Source organism: Melitaea cinxia, chromosome 11 (assembly GCF_905220565.1).
Source record: "Melitaea cinxia chromosome 11, ilMelCinx1.1, whole genome shotgun sequence".
NCBI classification, from domain to species: domain Eukaryota; kingdom Metazoa; phylum Arthropoda; class Insecta; order Lepidoptera; family Nymphalidae; genus Melitaea; species Melitaea cinxia.
The window spans coordinates 324,167-347,751 of NC_059404.1; the positions used below are offsets into that span (position 1 = coordinate 324,167).

A 23,585-nucleotide genomic window follows, 5' to 3' on the forward strand; every position below is an offset into this window, starting at 1 on the left:
CTGCGCCGAGCGGGCGTCGATGGGAATTTATCGCCGGAATTACATTAAGACAGAGGATAATTAGTGTCGTCGGTTCGCTAACTTTCGTGACGTGGCGTCCGAAATTATAATCGAAGGAGGGTTGGCAGCACGTAGACAATCGAACAAACCGCGGCGAGGGGAGGCATCCGTCTGGAGCACCGGAAAACCCTATGATGAAGGCTGGAAGGGAATCCCGTAATAAAGAGCCAAGTTTTCCACCCCGCGTGCGAGAACATCGATTGCTGGAAACGGTATTTCCTGTGACGTGTGGGGATAAATCGTTTTATATGATAATATTTTTTCACGCTTGTTGTTACTTAACACAATGGTTATTCACTTGATAGAAATTAAAAAAGAAACCAAAAACCATCGATCGTGTGTGATAAGTGAAAAACAAAACAGGTATTCACAATATCACAGAGCGGTATGATTGTTACGAAATATAAACAACGACGATTCGGCTCCGCTCGTCCGATCGCCTTCAGAACATTCTCAATTAGTTGCGGCACAAAAATAGAAGCGTTAGAATTTTAAATAAAAGGATCCTAATCAGTGTTTTTATCGCAGATAAAAATATCTCAAACTTATGTAACACAAGTAATATTCAATTAATCAATTAACTTAAAATGAAAAACATAATTGAATCTTCTAACATAAGCGTTCATTAATATAAATTACACATACATGAAAATTACTTAACTTTTAACTCGTATAAAGACTCATCAGAAGATATTCAACAAATACGTCAAAGTTTCTAACATCTCACAACTCGACCGTTCTAGTTATTGGCTACTTAACGAGGTTATTAAACCACAATGAAGAGATTCGTCGTCACAATGACGAATAGGTCGCTACCATTAAAATCGAAAGTCAATGGTGAATATTAGAAAGGTCTTTATTAAAAACAAATATATCCTCTCGACGGGGTCGCGTCGCTAGAAGGGAAAAGAAAAAAGTCACTGATGTTTGCCGTAAGCATTAATAATGTAGTTTAAAGATGGCGGCCGCCGTTGGAATGCGCGCAAGTCGAGCGGCCGCTCTCTAGGGCTGCGCTGACGGACGGCGTGTTTTAATCGAAACATTTACTTGTTCTATAGGCAATTTATCGCAGCGTTCATATCAAATTCGATAGTTTAATTGTTCGTGTTATCCATGCAGTTCGCAAGTGAGGACAATAGGTACGTTAAATATTCAGCATTCTTCTCGAGATATAAGCTAGAATATTGATTAAGACAGTTGTATTGTCGATATTCATCGAACATGTACGACATTCTTTTGCATATTTATCGGGCGAGGCTGCGCAGTCGCACCGCGTCGCTGTTTAATTAGCAGATAACTATGTTTGTCGTAAGAAACGAAGCGGTTATCTTTTTGTCTGTTTTTAATGAGAGATAATATTTTCGTTGTAATACAGTTTTCTAATAGTATTCGTAAGACGATGTGATAAGCGCTATAGAAATAGCTTATCATATCTCGCGAGACAAACAACTTGATAGCAAATAAAAATAATTCGAAATCAACGGCTTGCGATTTAAATGTACGTAAATCGTTCAACTTCTCAAGATCATTGCTAATTTTGTTTTGTATATCACTCTCTTTGTATATTTTGTACAAAATGATTTTAATATACTTCAAGCAAATATTGTTTATGTTATTAAACTTAACTTACGTCCTATACAGTCTAAAAATTATACTCAGTATTTTACAACGCGTTCAAGATATGTTATCTGTCACTTTTGTTACTTTATTACAAATGTAATTCGTCATTAACTCATTACAAAAGTAACGACGATATATCTCCGAGTTATCGCAAAGGTTTACTTATTTGAATTTATCGAGCGCTATGAGTTAAGTGGTCGATAGAACGCACATCCCTACCTTCCCCTAATTTCCAGGAAGCGCGCGGGCGCCGGCCATCGGTCGGATTCCTCTATCTGCCTCGCTTTTCGACGCCATCTTCCATCTCGGATCTCACAATATTGTGATTTTTATGTTTTATAGAACTTAGTTTTTCTTATTTAATTACTTTTTTTTTAAAAAATAAAAATGTGTCACAAATAAAAAAGACATTCGCTATTACTTTTTTTGTACTTATATAAAATCCATCCAAAATCGTGAACAAAATCTATCACTGAGTAAGTAATGTGGTATGAATTGCAATGTTTTGTTTTTGTTTTATAATTTTGGTTTTTTTTCACAAATAAACGCTTCACACTCAACTACCCCTAGACTTCAGTCAACCTCACATCACATCGACAACGCAGGTTAACGAAAAAAAAGTCCACTAAATACAGGTCATCAAAGATTACTCAAAAAGTGGTCATCAGATCTCGATTAAATGGGGTCACAAGATATGCATCAGCTTTTGATTAAAACAAAAATTATCAAAATCGGTACACTTAATGAAAAGTTATGTGGTATAATACAACGTAGGTCGACGAAAAAATAGTCAAGTAAATACGTATTATTAGATATAACTCGAAAAGTAGTTGTTAGATCGTAATTAAATTTAAATGGGACGAAATGACACGCATTGACATGCATTGGAGCAGCGTGGTGGATTAAGCTCTGATCCTTCTCCTACACGGGGAAAGAGGCCTGTGTCCAACAGTGGGATATTACAGGCTGTAGCGACATGACACGCACTAGCTTTCAATTAAAAAAAATCATGTAAATCGGTCCACCCAGTCAAGTTCTGAAGTAACATACTTTTAAAAAAAATACAATCGAATTGAGAACCTCCTCCTTTTTTGGAAGTCGGTAAAGGTAACTTACAGAATAGGTAATATTCATTTATGAAATAAAAATTCTTACCTTTAGGTTTGACGTCGTCCATTGCTATTCGACTGTATGGAGGCGGAGGGGTTTCTGTAACAAGGGCATTATCATTAGTTACACAATAAAACACAAGTAAATTTAAAGTTTGTATTGAAAAGAAATTGTTAAGGCTTATTATTCGGTGCAGGTTACATAATTGATAAAGATGTGCGGACTTAGTGACGCTGTACTTCAAGCAAGATATTACGAAAGTATAAAACACAGTTTATATATATTTTTAAAGAGTAACTGCGGAGTTTCTTGTCGGTTCTTCTCTGCAGAATCTGCTTTCCGAACCGGTCTTAGCTTCCCATCAACTACAATAAATTAATTAAAGACATTGTATGTTTTTTAATAAGGTATATAAGGATTTTTTTAATTCTTTAATTCAACGTATTATAATCGACCTTAAAAGAATTCATGATCAGTCACAAATTTTCATAATTTTACCACTATAAGAATAATTCTCGAGTTTTAAGAAAGTTTCTACTCATCACAATTTACATAACTCCCGAAAAATATTTTAATAATAATTTGAACGAAATATTTACATTATTTTATAAATAAAAAAAAAAAAAAATACCCAACAACCAATCAATAGGCCTACAAAAACGATAAACATTAATTAGTTCCAAGATTACCGAACTTGAGCGGAGGAATTCGGTCAGTTCCCAGAACCACCGCGTTACTCGTCCCGGACACCACTTAAACAAACAAGGTCCGATCAGGTAGAGCCACTTACGTCCGACTCGGGAATCGAACCCTACACACGAGCATTACTAAAATTCGCTATTATATATATTATGGTATTTTAAGAAAATCGTAGCAAAAGCGGCTTGAACGCACGAAATTCAATGAGTACCGTTGATATTAAAACTTTTTTCAAGAGTTACAAGGTTAAAACAATTACCCTAGACGCGTGTGGGATGCAAGTCAGTCGTTTTAAAGAAGTATAATAAAAATGTAACTTTAAATTAACCATTAAAGGGATCATAACGAATTAAAAAATTGTTGTATTGTAGCCTCTTTTAGGCTGTAAAATGTCGCGCTAATAGGAGCAGAGAAGTAACTGTAAATAAACTCAATGCAAGGAATGATTAAACTGAATGCCTTTAAATTCGTATAAGTTAATAAAGCTTTAGAATAACGCTTTCAATTATAAGAAAAGCTAATCTTACGTTGCCGTTAAAGGTATAACTTCCAAAAGTTATCACTTGATGTAAACAACAATCTCATTAATATTGTGACTGAAAATGCTTCTAATTCGTACGAAATGATAGGTATACTTTCTTCTTTATAGATGAACATTGTCTCGTAGGAATTTATAAAATATTACAGAACAATACGAATGTATAAAACAATGTATAAGACAATGTATAAAACAATTTATTGTTACGTTCTGATCAATTTTTGCAATAAGAGTGATTTTCAAAGTTTGAATAGTAATAACAAGTTTAAATAAAAATTTTGAACACCGAACATTTGCAAACAGAGCGGCACGCGCTGTCGTCCGTTCCGAATTTCGGGCGCCATTGTTATTTTTCAATTGCGAATGCGCGTCGTGAAATTGTCATTTGCGATTCGGCGCCGGCGGCGGACGTGTGAAGTAATGTTTTCGAACGCTAACAATAATCGAATACAAATAGGCACTGAGATTTTATAACGAACTCGTGAACTTCTAAGAACTTTTTAACGGCGCATGCGCGAGAAATTTATAAACAACCGCAGCGTATGCACCTGCATATTGAATTGTTTTGATAATGAAAAATAGTAAAGTACCTGCGACAGCCTTGTCATTTTTAATACCTACTTATTCATTGCCTTTTTGCCATAAAAATTCAACTAAAAGACCGTAACAGACATACATCTGTGTTAGATACAACGCACACATGCACAATTACCCGTCGATGGGAACCCGACACTGATATATCACAGGAACGATATTATATTAAAATTCGAAGCTCAGGCTGAAATACTTAGCATGACTCACAATGAGATTCCAGCCTAAGCTGAAAAACAAGACAGCGAACGTAAACGACTCCGCACGCCTAGCGTGCCATCGACGAGATATAAATAATATCACTTGTTGACTTTGATATCCGCCTGTCCATCCACACTGTCCACACACGAGAGACTAATTCCATACCTAATTACTGTTTAATAGGTTCTCTTATCGACTAACAGCCCAAAACCGATATACCACCTTTTGGCAGTAAAAAATCAACGTAATTATAAGTAGTGGCGTGACTGAAAGTTTGAAACGCATTACGTCATATGAGGCCTCGTTCATTAAAGGAAAAAAGACTCTGAATCGTTAATCATAAAGTACATTTAATTAAAAATTACCATCACTTAATGCAGGACCCGAAACTGACTGCAAAAGAAAATGCCTCATGTGACGATGGTTCCACGGTTTAGATTTCAATGTGCTGAACTTATGTATCGCGTTTCAATTTTATTTAAATTGCAGGTTATTGTAAATTGAACACTATTTCGTATACAATACGTTCGGAAATCGTTCCGGGATGAAAGGAATCCTAACTGTGCCGGGAGCGCGGTCGTAGTATAAACAAGAATGGAATAGTAGCGGTAGCAAATTTGAGTTGTCGCTGGTCTTCAGCACTTCAGCTATACATATAATGTTTACAGCGTTCGAAAGGATTCTCTGCTGTCATTACAGATACAAATATATTTTTTTGCTACTTATGTGACACTCGAAGAAGGAAAAAGGAGTATAAAATGTGTCAAATCACGTTCAACAATCTGTAAAAACATGAGCAGGAAATCTAGTAGGTGAACACCAGCGAGCACCTAAGAATACAGACAGTCTAAGGGCCTTTCGATGACAAAAATTGACTCCCATAACTAAATATAACTGAACTACAAACTTAAAAACGTGCAAAGGAATTATTCTTAAAAAGGATAAGAATTTGAACATTGATTACCAAGTGTTCGACTCCAAGAATTATAAGAATGTACATCGCCCTAATCCTCATCTTGCTAAGATTGGTCTGCTAGACAAGTGTTTAGTACCGTATAGTATTGCTACTAATTAAACAAAGTCCCGGAGAGCAGTTATTGATTGCTAACCAATTGCCAAAATATCGACGCGAATCATTAATTGCTCCGTCCACGTGTCGCGACGCAATAGGAAAACAATAAACAAGCAATAAATCCTTTCTAATCTCCTCTTAAATCTCCCATAGAGCTCACCTTAGAACACTGCTGTTGACAATATTTACCTATTTACCTCTAGCTATCGTTTCAAGGACATATTTAAAGTGATTATTACAATATTAGAGTCTAGAAAGTCATAATTCTAAACTGTTTATCGTAACGATCACATTAGTTCGAAAGTCCACATGTTTTGTTAGTTCAAACATTAGTAACAATGTCATAATATATTATCCCGCTCGTACATTGTTTTAACACGAAATAATTTCCGTTGGAAACGTTCGAAGTGAATTAATAAACAACTCCGAAATAGATCAATAACACATTATCGGGGCGACGACGACGGCTCGCGAGGGGCGAAGCGCCGGTGATCCACGGAGGAGCATTAATTGTTTTCAGCGGCGTACGGAGCACGGAGGCAACGAACAGATTTAAATACGAAAAAAACGTTATACACACGGATCGCTGCGCGTGTGAATCGACGAAAATAACTCGCCCGAATTGTAGCACGTCGGTGGCGCCGGCGTCGGCGCCGGGCGGCCGCGAGCCCACGCGCCGCGCCGCCTTTCAGGCACGCTGCGGGCGCTGCGGAACTATTGTCTCTCACCAGGCTACCGGCAGACACGTTTGCTCGTTTGGACCACCTTCCTACGTGCCCTTACTTATTCTTTTCCTTTGTGTCATAAAAAAGCAGTACCCCCTGATCGCATCTATTATTTTCGCTCACCCGAACGTTCGCGAATGACATAATATTACGCGTATTTCTAATTCACGTATCGATTATAATCGACCGGTTGTAAATAACGTAATATATATTATAAATTTTAATTAAACATCAAACGAGACGATTTCGATAGACTTTGTTATAAAAACATTTCAAAAAATAAGGAAATAAAACTGACAAAGAATGTCGAGAGGCGCCAAGGGATGACGTCACATTCGCTAGCCCCCAAACGAGGAGGAGTGGCTACAAGAATTCAAAGTCGGCGCAGTCGCTGGTCGTATCCGAGCTAGCATAGCATTTAGCTCATCGAGCTATATTTAACGTAGGCGGAGATTAGCTCGTCAATGGACACACCTCATTCGTCCGGCCGTCGCATTAATACACATAAGTGTCGTGCACAATGTTTTATTCAAGGTGACCGCCTGTCTATGTGCGCAGCCTGCTTTGCATCCCTTCGATGCTAATGTCCACGGCGTTACCACTCGCGTGGCATTCGCTAGCCGCTGTCATATGAGACGAATTCGTTTTGTCTCACCAGCGTATTTAGCGCGTTAAATACGCTGACGAAGTTGTCATTAAACGTTTCTTAGAAGTAGAGATGGTATGTAACAAACAGTCAGCGAATTCCTAGTTGCGAGTGTCACAAGAAAGATCTGCTACATGCTCAACTGATGCTAAAACTGTCAATGATATTAGATAACACCCACACACACTTGATATGAGATTGTTTTCAAGGCGTTGGGAACGTATATTAACAACGTTGCCCAAACCTGAAGAAGACACATCACATCATCGCGTTCCACTTTAACTAAAATAATAATTACAATATAAATTGACGTCAACAAATCAAAACAATACAAACGATAAACATGATATAATATAATGTAAATGTCACGCGATAAAAAGATAGTCCTAGAAGTTGAACCTCTTGACTAACTTAACTTTATTAACTGAGGTAGGGCACAGCAGGAAATATCCTGCTCAAAATAATGAGCAGCCCGACTGGGGAAGTACCTCGACCTTACAGAAAATCACAGCTAAATAATATTTGCTTTCAAGCAATGTTGTGTGGTGAGTAATGGTCCTGGAGGGATTGGGCGTAGGGTCGGCAACACGCTTGCGATGTTTCTGGTGTTGCAGGAGTCTATAAGCTATCAGGAGCCGTACGCTTGTGTAAAAAAACCTGACGTATACATGTCGCGGAGCCCGAATTTGCCCAAAAACAGCTGACATAAGTAATCCATGTCCTCTTATTGATAGCAACGATCAAAAACATGACATATGATGACGTAGTGTAATTAATACACGTACGCTCGATGCGTTGATTGAAGAGAATACCAGGGACGCGGATGTCTTGACCGACGTCAGAGCACGACGCTTGGCAGAACATGATAGTTTCGTGAAACAAATCTAAGAGCGACTAATACACGTGCCTAGCAGCGCATAGCCTAAAATGTTAAGCCTAGAACCGTAAAATAGTCAAGTAAACTAGTTGACTCTCCTATTGATAGTTCTTTTCAAAATTAATACTACGACTGCCTGACCGACTGACAAGCAGCAAAACAAATGTATACATATGTTAAGTATCTGTTGTGTAGAGCTTTGATTAATGTGCTTTTATTCGAGGGACTACGAACCGAAACTAAAGAATACGACGTGTGAAACCGATGTCTTCATCTAGTCCGATAAGGTCTTAAAGAACATTGTTATTAAAATTTATTGTGTGCCCAAATAAATAACAACTTTTTTCAATTCTCAATAAAAATCAAGGGCAAAAACTAATGGGTACGAGGAAAATGTTACATGAATCATAAAACACAATTTTCAATACCGGAGTTCACACTGAAAATAACATAAATTGAAATGTAAACATTACTTTAGGATATTTGGTCAATTTGTGTACAACATTAAAATATCTATCAAAAAATAAATTTGTCAATTGTGTTCAGTATTTTTGCCTTTACAACCTGAAACACGTTACTATTATCCGACAACATGAAAGAGTTTGATATGATTTTTCAACAATTCATGAATGTACACACAACACGCACATGTCGACTTAATGAGTGAGCCGAAACTATCAAATGGAGACCATAACGAAGACTATGACCTACTTTATTGCATAAATGTGACACAAGAATATTACCACCGTTACGCAGCACGCAACGTTGACAAACGCGAATTATGGCGTTAGAACCGAATTCAAAACACCATCTAAACCAAATGAGCAGATCAAACCGTCTCATCCTCAGGAGATGACATAACAGAGTACTTACAAACGCTAATAAGTATTTAATCGTTTGGGCGCATTGATATGGCCGCCCTCTACGCTCGCAGCCAACAGATAGAAGCCGGCATCTTTAAAGAGCTCATTAGTACGACTCGAGGCTAATTTTTAGTTGACGCACGAGATACGACGGAGGAATCGTAAAGGAGGCTTCACCGCAATCGTGTTGTGTTCCATCGCCGACCGTTTCCCGTATTTACGTAATTTTCCATAGGAATTTTTAAAATAATCACATTAGATAGTATTAACATGTTTACAATTTAATGTTTAGTATGAATTGAGTGCGATGTGCGGTTCCAATTTGCTAATGTGAATGGTAAAGTTACTGAGCCTATAAAATTCCTAAGTAACATTTTCTAAGTCAATAGTTCAGTGTTCATTTACTGGACTTACTGTGCTTAACATTTCGAAGTTTCCGAGATTTCCAATGTTTCCAATATTCCAAATAATTCGACGTTGCTGGAGGCATGTTCACGGGTAGACAAACGAGACTACACGACCTCGAAACAACTGTCAAACGCTACTGTCAGTCTGTCAGACAACAGGAACACGAAACGACTGTTAAACAACACTGTCAGGCAACACGGCCATGAAACAAGTGACCATCTGTTAAGCTGTACTGTCACAGGACTGTCAGACAACCCGATCACAGGATCACTGTCATAATTCATAGGACGACTGTCGCCCGTCATGTAAAAGAAAGGAAAAAGTTTAAACAAAAAGATACCTTTTTTTGTTACGGGCAAAAAGTTTCATTGAAAATGTGTACCGTTGCTATCTCACGCCCGTTGTTCGTAGCGTGCGATTTTACAGTGGCCTTCTCGAGAAAGGGCTGACAATAAAATAATTATGCTACCAGTAACACTACCGATACGCAATGTCTGAAATCTTTATAATATTATATATTTCACTTTTATAAAAATTTACGTTCTTCATTACTTATGTATTTACAAAGATACAATTCGAATAACTAAACAATTGTTTAACTGTGTCTATTTTATTTTTATTGTTCTATACTAAATATTCTAATCAGCAAAAAAAGAATTAAATTCTTTAGAACTTTTCTTTAGTGGTCACTTTGAAAGGTTATACACTAAACCTTTATCAGAGATCGTTCTAGAATCTTATCATCGCTTCTTAATAAACACCACGTCGTGTGAGTTTAAAATAATAAGATTTTATTCTATAAAATGTCAATCGGAGCCAGACTAATATGAAACAGCATAAAAACGCGTGTCTCCTAATTATACAAGTATCGATATTAACTTTGATTTCATTAAAGAGAATGACGTAAGATTTACCATATTATATATCTGTACCGTTTCATACATCCTCGAAAAGGCCTCCGAGTATTGATAATATGAGAAAACGACATTAATCCGGAATCAAACATGTATCGCGGCGAGCGCGCGACTGACGCATGCATACGAACCTGTCTGTATGTTTGTATCGTGTCTATCGCTCGACCTGACGATCCACATCGAGACGACCAGGCCGAAAGCAGGAAACAAATATATTTATTTAAACTTAACTGAGGTAGGGCACAGCAGAAATTTCCTGCTCAAAATATGGAGCAGCCCGACTGGGGTAGTACCTCGACCTTACAGAAGATCACAGCTAAATAATACTGTTTTTAAGCAGTATTGTGTTCCTGTTGGTGAGTAAGGTGACCAGAGCTCTGGGGGAGCATTGGGGATTGGGTCTGCAACGCGCTTGCGATGCTTCTGATGTTGCAGGCGTGTATAAGCTACGGTAATCGCTTACCATCAGGTGAGCCGTACGCTTGTTTGCCGACGTAGTGGTATAAAAAAAAATTTAAGCCATCTTCTACAGTTTCAAATCGTAAACTTAAATGGATTCTTTATGGACTTCAATATTTATTAATTAGGTAATAACTATATTCTCAGAAACGCCGTTCGTATCGTAATTCTAGTCGCCGCACGAGTGTTGAACATTAAGCATTGTAGGCGTCGATAGACAATAGAAGCGGAGCCGGCGCAAAGATAGATAACCGTCTAAAACACGAGGCTTTCGAAGTGAGCCCATTACCACTATCGTAGAGTGAGCGATCGCCGTGCGACCGGTCGCGGCCGCGGTCGCGGCGCGGAGCAATAAAGTAAATTTGACCAGTTTCGCAAGAGCCGGCGGCGTGCCGACCGGTTCCGTCACAGGTGCCGAGTCAATGGGCTGCTGTGACACAGACGGCGGATAGAATCTAGTAAACAGACGCCGTCGCCAATGAGATCATCGATAATTCCGATTTCACGACAAGAGCGAAACGGAAGAAAGTTGTTAAGGATTTCCTTTATTGACCTTATCGTTCACGAAAAACATTACGAAATGTGGAACGAGGAACTAATAGCTCGGCGATGGCGAGGCAACTTGTAAACCGACTCGCCTTCGTAAAAAAATACGTTCCCACAATGACATTCACCATTATTATACGAACCACAATGTACCTGGCGGACGTAACGAGATAACCATTCACAAATTCAACAAAGCAACCCAAAAACATGACCAGACTACAATAAAACGAAAAAAAAAATTGATCACGAAAATCGAGTTGAGCTTACGCAGTGCGGGCGTACCTGCGCCGGCGCACCGCTCCCCCCTCCCAACCCCGCCCCGCACGGCGCGACATGGCGCCGGCGCCAGTCAGCCGACGAGCAATTATGGCTAAATAAATATCGGCCACGCCGCCGCCTCCGACGCAACGCTAACAGCAGATGGATTCAGCTATATCTAGACGACATCATTAAACGTACTCAAGTCGTAATTCTTTAAATTACTTCCATCGCCGTCACCTGTACTTTTCGAAAACGTGTCGATCGGTGCAGTCAGCACCGGGCGGGTCGGGACGAATCATTCTCTGTCGGCGTTATCTGGCGGATTAACACACGTTAACCTTAGGAGCGTGAATTCCTCGGTGATCTTTAATCCGGCTAGAGTCTGGCGTCGCGTCGACGCCTGCGCTCGATAAGATAAGGACCCCCTCTCATCGAGAGCGTTCGGAAAGCGTCGTGGCGGATAAAAACATTCACAAATAGAGGCCGGCGGCTCGGCGGTGATTGGCGCCGATCCGCAAACACGCTCCGGGCACGTACTACGCTCAGATTGATGTGCGCGGATTTGTTTTACATTCACTTTTAAGTGCACGCCGAATAACTTCTCCATATGACTCACGTCTACCGAAATAAATACCTCGGAACGTTTTCATCTAGCCGCACGGGAGGCTTGCAGTTCGTTTTCGGCATAAATCTCGGAGATTTATCGCCGTCAATACAAATAGAAGTCTTTCGAATGTATTAGTTGCATGACAGCCTTAGAATTAAAGCGAGGATAATTAATTGTCATAATGTACAACACTTGGCAAACGTAAAGACGTATAAAACAAGTGAACCAGGTGCTCGAAAATAGATGCAGTCTTGGCTTTGATTGATTTTACCTTTTTTGTCGTGTTTATTGCGACGGTAGGCGAAAGTATGAGCACGTCTATTGATTTGAAATTGAAAGGCAAAAGCTCAGATTAATAGAGGGCAAAAGTGTGAAGAACGCGAATAATTAATATTTGTTAATTAAAAAAAAAAAAATGACGTATTATTAAATAAAAACTTTGCAATTCCAGTTTAAACTAAATAAAGTTAACAACTGACAAAACTCACGTTACATTTCTTTGCTGCGTTACTAAAATACACAAAATCTAGTTTTTATTAAACTGTTCACGAAGCTTTTTAAGCAAACACGTCTAAAAAATACTTCAATCACTCTTAAATATGAAAACGATTAAAACAAACAAATCGACACATGAATAACGTTTTTTCGTCAACATTCAGCCTTATAAGTTGAAAGAATGATTCAAAGGAATGCCGAGGCCTGTCGCGTCACTGTCCTGCCGCGAAAGTTGACAAAAAACTGGCGACGAGTGATCGCCGAGACGGTGAAAAAACCACACAGGTGAGGTCGGAACAATGAAACTGAAACTAGCAGCTAGCAGCTAGCAGCCAAAATTAAATGACACTGAAACTAGAAGCCACGCTTTATATCTCATAAAAAAGCAACAGATTAAGTTGTAACTGTACAGAAATTAGTGACGTTATATCATCTCGCTATGAAAAAGATCTAAAGGGTAAATTCCACCCCTTCTATTTTTTATATTTAAAAACCCAACCAGGGAGGTTAATTCGATATAAAAGCAAAAAAATCTATGTCTTTAAGCATGAAATAAGGTTAAAATTTAAATCAAAGGTCGTTTAGAATATTAAAAAAAATTAGAAAAAAAGGTAAAAAAATAAATAATCCACTTTGATTATTTTTTTAATATTGCAATTTCCCTAAGGAGGCAATTATATTGTATTTGTGAAAGTAATCATATCTCTGCTCGTGGACACTACATTTTGTTGTAACTTCGTAGAAACCTTTCTATTCCTGTCTAGAAACGATGATAAAAATTTCAAAAGGGATACTCAATCCCTTCTATTTTTTTTTAATTTTTTTTTCTCTAAGACAATGCCTATATACTACTTCTTCAAATGTCTTTATCTCTGCTCATGGACACTACATTTTGTTGTAACTTCGTAGAAACCTTTCTATTACTGTCTAGAAACGATGATAAAAATTTCAAAAGGGATACTCAATCCCTTCTATTTTTTTTTTTTTTTTTTTTTTCGCTAAGACAATGCCTATATACTACTTCTTTAAATGTCTATATCTCTGCTCGTGGACACTACATTTTGTTGTAACTTCGTAGAAACCTTTCTATTCCTGTCTAGAAACGATGATAAAAATTTCAAAAGGGATACTCAATCCCTTCTATTTTTTTTAATTTTTTTTTTTCTCTAAGACAACGCCTATGTACCATTTCTTCAAATGTCTATATCTCTGCTCGTGAACACTACATTTTGTTGTAACTTCGCAGAAACCTTTCTGTTACTGTCTAGAAACGATGATAAAAATTTCAAAAGGGATACTCAATCCCTTCTATTTTTTTTATATTTTTTTTTTTCTCTAAGACAACGCCTATGTACCATTTCTTCAAATGTCTATATCTCTGCTCGTGGACACTACATTTTGTTGTAACTTCGCAGAAACCTTTTTGTTACTGTCTAGAAACGATGATAAAAATTTCAAAAGGGATACTCAATCCCTTCTATTTTTTTAATTTTTTTTTTTTCTCTAAGACAACGCCTATGTACCATTTCTTCAAATGTCTATATCTCTGCTCGTGAACACTACATTTTGTTGTAACTTCGCAGAAACCTTTCTGTTACTGTCTAGAAACGATGATAAAAATTTCAAAAGGGATACTCAATCCCTTCTTTTTTTTTTATTTATTTTTTTTTCTCTAAGACAATGCCTATATACTACTTCTTCAAATGTCTATATCTCTGCTCGTGGACACTACATTTTGTTGTAACTTTGTAGAAACCTTCATATTACTATCTAGAAACGATGATAAAAATTTCAAAAGGGATACTCAACCCCTTCTATTTTTTTTAATTTTTTTTTTCTCTAAGACAACGCCTATGTACCATTTCTTCAAATGTCTATATCTCTGCTCGTGGACACTACATTTTGTTGTAACTTCGCAGAAACCTTTCCGTTACTGTCTAGAAACGATGATAAAAATTTCAAAAGGGATACTCAATCCCTTCTATATTTTTTTTTTTTTTTTTTTTCGCTAAGACAATGTCTATATACTACTTCTTTAAATGTCTATATCTCTGCTCGTGGACACTACATTTTGTTGTAACTTCGTAGAAACCTTTATAATATTATCAAGAAACGATGATAAAAATTTGAAAAGGGATACTCAATCCCTTCTATTTTTTTTTTATTTTTTTTTTTTTTCTCTAAGACAATGCCTATGTACCATTTCTTCAAATGTCTATATCTCTGCTCGTGGACACTACATTTTGTTGTAACTTCGCAGAAACCTTTCCGTTACTGTCTAGAAACGATGATAAAAATTTCAAAAGGGATACTCAATCCCTTCTATTTTTTTTTATTTTTTTTTTTTTTCTCTAAGACAACACCTATGTACCATTTCTTCAAATGTCTATATCTCTGCTCGTGGACACTACATTTTGTTGTAACTTCGTAGAAACCTTTCTATTACTGTCTAGAAACGATGATAAAAATTTCAAAAGGGATACTCAATCCCTTCTATTTTTTTTTTATTTTTTTTTCTCTAAGACAATGCCTATATACTACTTCTTCAAATGTCTATATCTCTGCTCGTGGACACTACATTTTGTTGTAACTTTGTAGAAATCTTTATATTACTATCAAGAAACGATGATAAAAATTTCGAAAGGGATACTCAATCCCTTCTATTTTTTTTTATTTTTTTTTTTTCTCTAAGACAATGCCTATATACTACTTCTTCAAATGTCTATATCTCTGCTCGTGGACACTAAATTTTGTTGTAACTTCGTAGAAACCTTTCTCTTACTGTCTAGAAACGATGATAAAAATTTCAAAAGGGATACTCAATCCCTTCGATTTTTTTTTAATTTTTTTTTTTTCTCTAAGACAACGCCTATGTACCATTTCACGAGCAGAGATATAGACATTTGAAGAAGTAGTATATAGGCATTGTCTTAGAGAAAAAAAAATAAAAAAAAATAGAAGGGATTGAGTATCCCTTTTGAAATTTTTATCATCGTTTCTAGACAGGAATAGAAAGGTTTCTACGAAGTTACAACAAAATGTAGTGTCCACGAGCAGAGATATAGACATTTGAAGAAGTAGTATATAGGCATTGTCTTAGAGAAAAAAAAATAAAAAAAAATAGAAGGGATTGAGTATCCCTTTTGAAATTTTTATCATCGTTTCTAGACAGTAATAGAAAGGTTTCTACGAAGTTAAAACAAAATGTAGTGTCCACGAGCAGAGATATAGACATTTGAAGAAGTAGTATATAGGCATTGTCTTAGAGAAAAAAAAAAAAAAAAAAAAATAGAAGGGATTGAGTATCCCTTTTGAAATTTTTATCATCGTTTCTAGACAGGAATAGAAAGGTTTCAACGAAGTTACAACAAAATGTAGTGTCCACGAGCAGAGATATAGACATTTAAAGAAGTAGTATATAGGCATTGTCTTAGCGAAAAAAAAAAAAATAAAAAAAAAATAGAAGGGATTGAGTATCCCTTTTGAAATTTTTATCATCGTTTCTAGACAGTAATAGAAAGGTTTCTACGAAGTTACAACAAAATGTAGTGTCCACGAACAGAGATATAGACATTTGAAGAAATGGTACATAGGCGTTGTCTTAGCGAAAAAAAAAAAAAAAAAAATAGAAGGGATTGAGTATCCCTTTTGAAATTTTTATCATCGTTTCTAGACAGTAATAGAAAGGTTTCTACGAAGTTAAAACAAAATGTAGTGTCCACGAGCAGAGATATAGACATTTGAAGAAGTAGTATATAGGCATTGTCTTAGAGAAAAAAAAATAAAAAAAAATAGAAGGGATTGAGTATCCCTTTTGAAATTTTTATCATCGTTTCTAGACAGTAATAGAAAGGTTTCTACGAAGTTACAACAAAATGTAGTGTCCACGAGCAGAGATATAGACATTTGAAGAAGTAGTATATAGGCATTGTCTTAGAGAAAAAAAATAAAAAAAAATAGAAGGGATTGAGTATCCCTTTTGAAATTTTTATCATCGTTTCTAGACAGGAATAGAAAGGTTTCTACGAAGTTACAACAAAATGTAGTGTCCACGAGCAGAGATATAGACATTTAAAGAAGTAGTATATAGGCATTGTCTTAGCGAAAAAAAATAAAAAAAAATAGAAGGGATTGAGTATCCCTTTTGAAATTTTTATCATCGTTTCTAGACAGGAATAGAAAGGTTCCTACGAAGTTACAACAAAATGTAGTGTCCACGAGCAGAGATATAGACATTTGAAGAAGTAGTATATAGGCATTGTCTTAGAGAAAAAAAAATAAAAAAAAAATAGAAGGGATTGAGTATCCCTTTTGAAATTTTTATCATCGTTTCTAGACAGTAAGAGAAAGGTTTCTACGAAGTTACAACAAAATGTAGTGTCCACGAGCAGAGATATAGACATTTGAAGAAATGGTACATAGGCGTTGTCTTAGCGAAAAAAAAAAAAATAGAAGGGATTGAGTATCCCTTTTGAAATTTTTATCATCGTTTCTAGACAGTAATAGAAAGGTTTCTACGAAGTTAAAACAAAATGTAGTGTCCACGAGCAGAGATATAGACATTTGAAGAAATGGTACATAGGCATTGTCTTAGAGAAAAAAAAAATAAAAAAAAAAATAGAAGGGATTGAGTATCCCTTTTGAAATTTTTATCATCGTTTCTAGACAGGAAAAGAAAGGTTTCTACGAAGTTACAACAAAATGTAGTGTCCACGAGCAGAGATATAGACATTTAAAGAAGTAGTATATAGGCATTGTCTTAGCGAAAAAAAAAAATAAAAAAAATAGAAGGGATTGAGTATCCCTTTTGAAATTTTTATCATCGTTTCTAGACAGTAATAGAAAGGTTTCTACGAAGTTACAACAAAATGTAGTGTCCACGAGCAGAGATATAGACATTTGAAGAAGTAGTATATAGGCATTGTCTTAGAGAAAAAAAAAATAAAAAAAAATAGAAGGGATTGAGTATCCCTTTTGAAATTTTTATCATCGTTTCTAGACAGGAATAGAAAGGTTTCTACGAAGTTACAACAAAATGTAGTGTCCACGAGCAGAGATATAGACATTTAAAGAAGTAGTATATAGGCATTGTCTTAGCGAAAAAAAAAAAAAAAAAAAAAAAAATAGAAGGGATTGAGTATCCCTTTTGAAATTTTTATCATCGTTTCTAGACAGGAATAGAAAGGTTCCTACGAAGTTACAACAAAATGTAGTGTCCACGAGCAGAGATATAGACATTTGAAGAAGTAGTATATAGGCATTGTCTTAGAGAAAAAAAAAAAAAAAAAAAAAATAGAAGGGATTGAGTATCCCTTTTGAAATTTTTATCATCGTTTCTAGACAGGAATAGAAAGGTTTCTACGAAGTTACAACAAAATGTAGTTTCCACGAGCAGAGATATAGACATTTAAAGAAGTAGTATATAGGCATTGTCTTAGCGAAAAAAAAAATAAAAAAAAAATAGAAGGGATTGAGTATCCCTTTTGAAATTTTTATCATCGTTTCTAGACAGTAAGAGAAAGGTTTCTACGAAGTTACAACAAAATTTAGTGTCCACGAGCAGAGATATAGACATTTGAAGAAGTAGTATATAGGCATTGTCTTAGAGAAAAAAATAAAATAAAAAAAAATAGAAGGGATTGAGTATCCCTTTCGAAATTTTTATCATCGTTTCTTGATAGTAATATAAAGATTTCTACAAAGTTACAACAAAATGTAGTGTCCACGAGCAGAGATATAGACATTTGAAGAAGTAGTATATAGGCATTGTCTTAGAGAAAAAAAAAAAAAAAAAAAAATAGAAGGGATTGAGTATCCCTTTTGAAATTTTTATCATCGTTTCTAGACAGGAATAGAAAGGTTTCAACGAAGTTACAACAAAATGTAGTGTCCACGAGCAGAGATATAGAAATTTGAAGAAATGGTACATAGGCATTGTCTTAGAGAAAAAAAAAAATAAAAAAAAAATAGAAGGGATTGAGTATCCCTTTTCAAATTTTTATCATCGTTTCTTGATAATATTATAAAGGTTTCTACGAAGTTACAACAAAATGTAGTGTCCACGAGGAGAGATATAGACATTTGAAGAAATGGTACATAGGCGTTGTCTTAGAGAAAAAAATAAAATAAAAAATAAATAGAAGGGGTTGAGTATCCGCTTTGAAAATTGTCTTATCTTTTCTTGATAGTAAAGAAAAGGTTTCTGCAAAGTTACAACAAAATGCAGTGTCTATGAGCCGAGATATGATAACTTTAATAAATTTTATTTAATCGTCTGCTTAGAAAAAATCCTAAAATAAAAAAAAATTAAAGTAATTTTTTTTTTTTATAATCTTTCTTGTTATTATAAATTACCTTTGTTTTCAAATTTTGACCCTATTTTATGCTTAGTAACATTAATTTTTTAGCTTTTATATCAAATTAACCTCCTTTTTTAGTTTTTAAATTTAAAAAAAAATAGAAGGGGTGGTATTTACCCTTTGGATTTTTTTCCATAGTTAGATGAACAAACGATACTAATTTGTGTAAAGTTACAAATCAATCTGTTGTTTAGAAGCAGAGATATAAAGAGTGGCTGCTAGTTTCAGCGTCATGTCGGAACATTAACTCCATGAGTCCATGTAAATAATGTACAATTCGACTCAGTAACATACATTAGCGATGTATTCAAACCACCCACTACTATTTTTTTCCAAGCCATAGTTGAAGACGTATTGAAAGTTGTTACCATATGTTTTACTGTGTAAAAAATTTCTGGTAATGAATTTCGTATAAGGAATACGGTTTTTCAGCAAAAATTGAAATAAGTAAATAAGCGAATAATGCTCGTTCGGATATTTAAAAAAAAAATGGCGCGTTTATTAAGCAACGAAAGTAAAAGTTTATAGAGAAACGTGATGAATGTCGTGAACGTAAAAAAAAAAACACTAGTTCTATTTAAATTACACATTTTACAAGATCTCACGAGCAGATATCGATTCGCTAATCACCGAAAATTGGTCACCGAAACTGTTTGCTCCAACGCAACTTAACATTACTTGTTTATAACTAAATATATTTCTAACATTCCGTTATTCTTTAGCGTTACGACTGCCTCACTAGGATTACATTACTTTGTAATAGAGATCACTCTTCGAAGCAATATCTTTAATATCTTTAATCTGTCTGTGCATTGGGTTACGTTGTGAGTGTATTTTTTATAGTCTAGGTGGTAGGCGCCAGGCTAAATATGGTTATGCCGTCATGCCAAAAAGATAAACATTACCAGTTTATTTTTTTGTATTTACACGAATTTGTACGACGTCGTCGGATATTTGGTCATAAAAGAACCAACGGGTTCTCTTTAAAATATAGGTTTAATATGTTTTTTGTTTCCGAAATAAGAGACGACAAAAGTCCACAATTATGCAATTATTATCATACTTAAATACAATACGTATTCCATTATTTCTGATTTATTTAAGGAAGCAAAACAATAATCATCATATCAATTAAGTATATATACAAATAAATTTAGGCTTTATTTGTTAAGATATTTTTAGTTCCAAAAGCAAAATTATAAAACGTAAAAACGAGTCGTTTTCTAGTAACAAGTTTTCGTAATGTTCTCCGACATTAAACAGTCGTAGATACAAAGACGCGTAATAGGTTGTTAAAATTCAATATTTAGCGACTTTCTTCTTAATTATTATGCCATCCGACATTGTCAACACACCTACGTACAGCTCCTAAGAGTCCTAAGTACGGTCGTAGTACGTGGGCGGCCGTGGGCTGCGCGTGAGGCGGTGTCACGGACGGACGGCATTGCCACATTACTATTACATTTTGGGGGTGCACTACAATTTTACAATCTATTATATACATTTGTTTTTTATATAAAACTTGTATTAGGACTAGTATTTGATAGAATATATTTATACGCTAGAAATTAAATGTAAACTAGTTGATCGTATTTGACGTCAAAAATGCGGAAGCGCATAAATAGGGTTGGAACTCCAGTAATTTGTCGTTTTCTACTTCATCTAAATTCAGGAAGGTACATTATCACAAAGGTCGGCTGTGAGGAAACGCGTTTAAATATGTACAAAGGCTGACGGCAACGCCATTGCCTGGCGAATTAAAAAGTTAACGGGCTGCGCGCGCCGGGCGTCGCGGCTCGCCGGCGCCAGCGCCGTGACCTTGTCTAGTTATCGCGAGCGACTGACCCTGCGCAGATTAGCGTGTTGAGTGCTTCACCTCCATCTACTCGGAGAAAGAGGCCTATGCCCGGCAGTGGGCTATTACGTGCTGAGTCGTGCTTCACTCCTGCGGCACCAAGCCCACCTCCCAATACAACTAACAGCACTTAAGACTTGTTTTCAAAAATATTATCTAATGAAAAAGGTTAATTTACACTATCGTACCTTCGTATCAACATACTACTTGTCAACGTAAATAAACGGTACCGAATTAAGTGACCTTTTCGAATTTCGTTAAGACACTTCATATCTTAGACGACCGCTGATGTCAGTTTCCAAAAATAGATCGCCAAACGGCGATGTTTACAACTCTCTTGGGGGATGGAAATATTACTTTAAGACTTTGACACCGGTTCCGACTCGGTGTTATCGAGTATCGGTACAAAAAAACGACCGTGTCGACTGTCGACCGGCCCTGTGGGCGAAAGATGACGCCACACTCAACGTAACGACACATTCAGAAGCGAATAGTGCCGATAAACAACTGATAGGAGATAAGGATTCACGCTGATATCGATGCAGTCCGGCCGAGCGGCTGCGTGGAGACACGAATGCAGTACTAAACGACTCATCGGGAACGTGTAAACACTCCTTTACTTAGCGAAATCTTAATTTACGACGTCGAGATAAACAAAATAGGTTATGTCGCGATAAGAGTTCATCATGCGACTGAAAACACTACGGACTTGCGAACTACTGCGATTTCCTACTTTCTACACACCAAGGACGGTATTTCCAATCAAATCTTTGACACTCGAGCACGGCAGGTGCAACGCGAGAAACATTCATTCCCAATCACTGTCAACGGCGAGCCATTCACATTTTACGAATTCTTCGCGAGCCAGGCACCCGGCGCGCCACGTCTTCGATAACAGGCGTCCACATTGAAATCGAATTCCACAACCGTACACCGAAGTAACCGTAACCGAACACTGTGTCGACATGTTTACTTCACTTGTTGCGCGGGTCAACGACACGTACCGGGCTCGCAGAGGCGGCTGTAGTGGTAGGGGTTGCAGCACTGCTGGTCGGAGCAGTGCGGCAGGCGACGGAGTTCGGCGGTGTCCTTCAGGTCGGGGTAGCGGTAGGTTCTGATGATGGCGAGGCGTAGGTCCGCGGGCCCGGGCACGCAGGGCGCGCCGGCGGGGCCCGCGTCCAGGGCATTAGCTAAGCTCCGCAACAACTCGCCGGGCACGTTGGGCGCGCCGCCCGCCGCCAGCCGGCGCCGCAGCGCGCGTCTCCGGAACATCACATGCCGTTGCCGGCGTCACGAGTCGCTCTGTCGACACGACATCACTCGCCGCGCGCGGACTCTCGACTGACTGACGACTCGCCGCCGCCCGCGCGGTGACGCGACGCGCCGGTGCGACACCTGCGCGCACCGTTTACCCCGCCGTACTTCATTTATTTTTTTCTTATAGGCCCGGTTTAACTGGTTCTGGATTAGGTTTATCTTGCACAAAAGTTACGAATAGACTTTAACAGCAGGATGAAGAACAGGTCTGTAGGACATGTTTCACCCCAATTAATAAATTACAACTTTTAGGTTTATATTTGCAAATAAAAATATCTCATAAGTATAGTGAAATTTGATTGTTAATAGTAAAAAGTATATCAAAAGCTTTTATATGTTTTATACCGCTATCCGATATCCACTATCGGTGAAAGGGGCCTTTGGAGTCTTCTGCCGCTCATCTGCCATCGTCGGCCCTCCTTTCGATTGATAGCGAACACACGTGTCCGGATGTCGGCTCCTTACGTACACCCTTGTTTATGTATAATCTTGTATAATCAACTTGGAAGAATAATTACTTATATTTATTTTTCCCGACACGATTAAATATTTTTTTTTGTGAATAATTTTGTAAAAGAGTTTTATGTTATATTTATGGCATGGATAACTACATTCGTTCTAATATTACGACAATAATAAGAAGCGGTATTAGGTTAATATATCTTCAGATCAATAATTAAATTAAAAATCAAAGCTACATATATAAAATTACTCCTGATCATTTTATTTCAACATGGCATAAAAACAATGCAATCGAAAATGCATTGTTTCAAAATAATATAAGACAGTGACTCCTCTCAGCCGCACTCCCGCAATGTCAGAAAGTTTAGCGCGCTGGCAACCCTCCGAGCGGAGTGCAGGGGGGGCACTGGCGCCACCGGCGGCGTCAGGTGTGTGCGCGAGTGTGCGTGCGGCGCCACCGACACACGCTACACCGGCGCGTCGACCTCGCACTTTAGTGCATAGCACGACAAGTCTCTGAGAGACAAAACCTGTATTGAAAATACAAATGTGAAGTGAAAATATCTTACAATAAGTATATGGAAATTACAGTTCTGGTTTAAGTTTAAGGCTGTAATTATAAATAAGTATTTATTTTTTATATAGATGAGCATGATGAGTTGTGACCGTAACCTGCAACATCTGAAGTACCCCTACCCTCAATACGAGCTCTGACCATTCTACTCAGCACAGGAATACTACACTACTCGGTAGCAGTATTCTTTGGCTGTGATCTTCTGTAAGATTGAGGTACCTCAGTCGATCTGCTTCAAAGAGCAAGATGTCTCCTGCTTCTTGACCCACATGAAGTACACGCACATTTTTTTTTCAAAGATTTTGTTACCTCATCATAACTTTTTA

General features: G+C 37.0%; 1 protein-coding gene across 1 annotated transcript in view; it reads right to left on the reverse strand.

Moving 5' to 3' along the window:
• The window catches only part of LOC123657758 (mothers against decapentaplegic homolog 6), a 34,137-nt gene extending 11,959 nt beyond the window's left edge, over positions 1-22,178 (reverse strand). Inside the window, 2 exon segments of the mRNA XM_045593269.1 lie at positions 2,836-2,889; positions 21,911-22,178. Of these exon segments, the coding sequence (XP_045449225.1) occupies positions 2,836-2,889; positions 21,911-22,178 (322 nt within the window).
• Between the last annotated feature and the right edge of the window lie 1,407 nt (positions 22,179-23,585).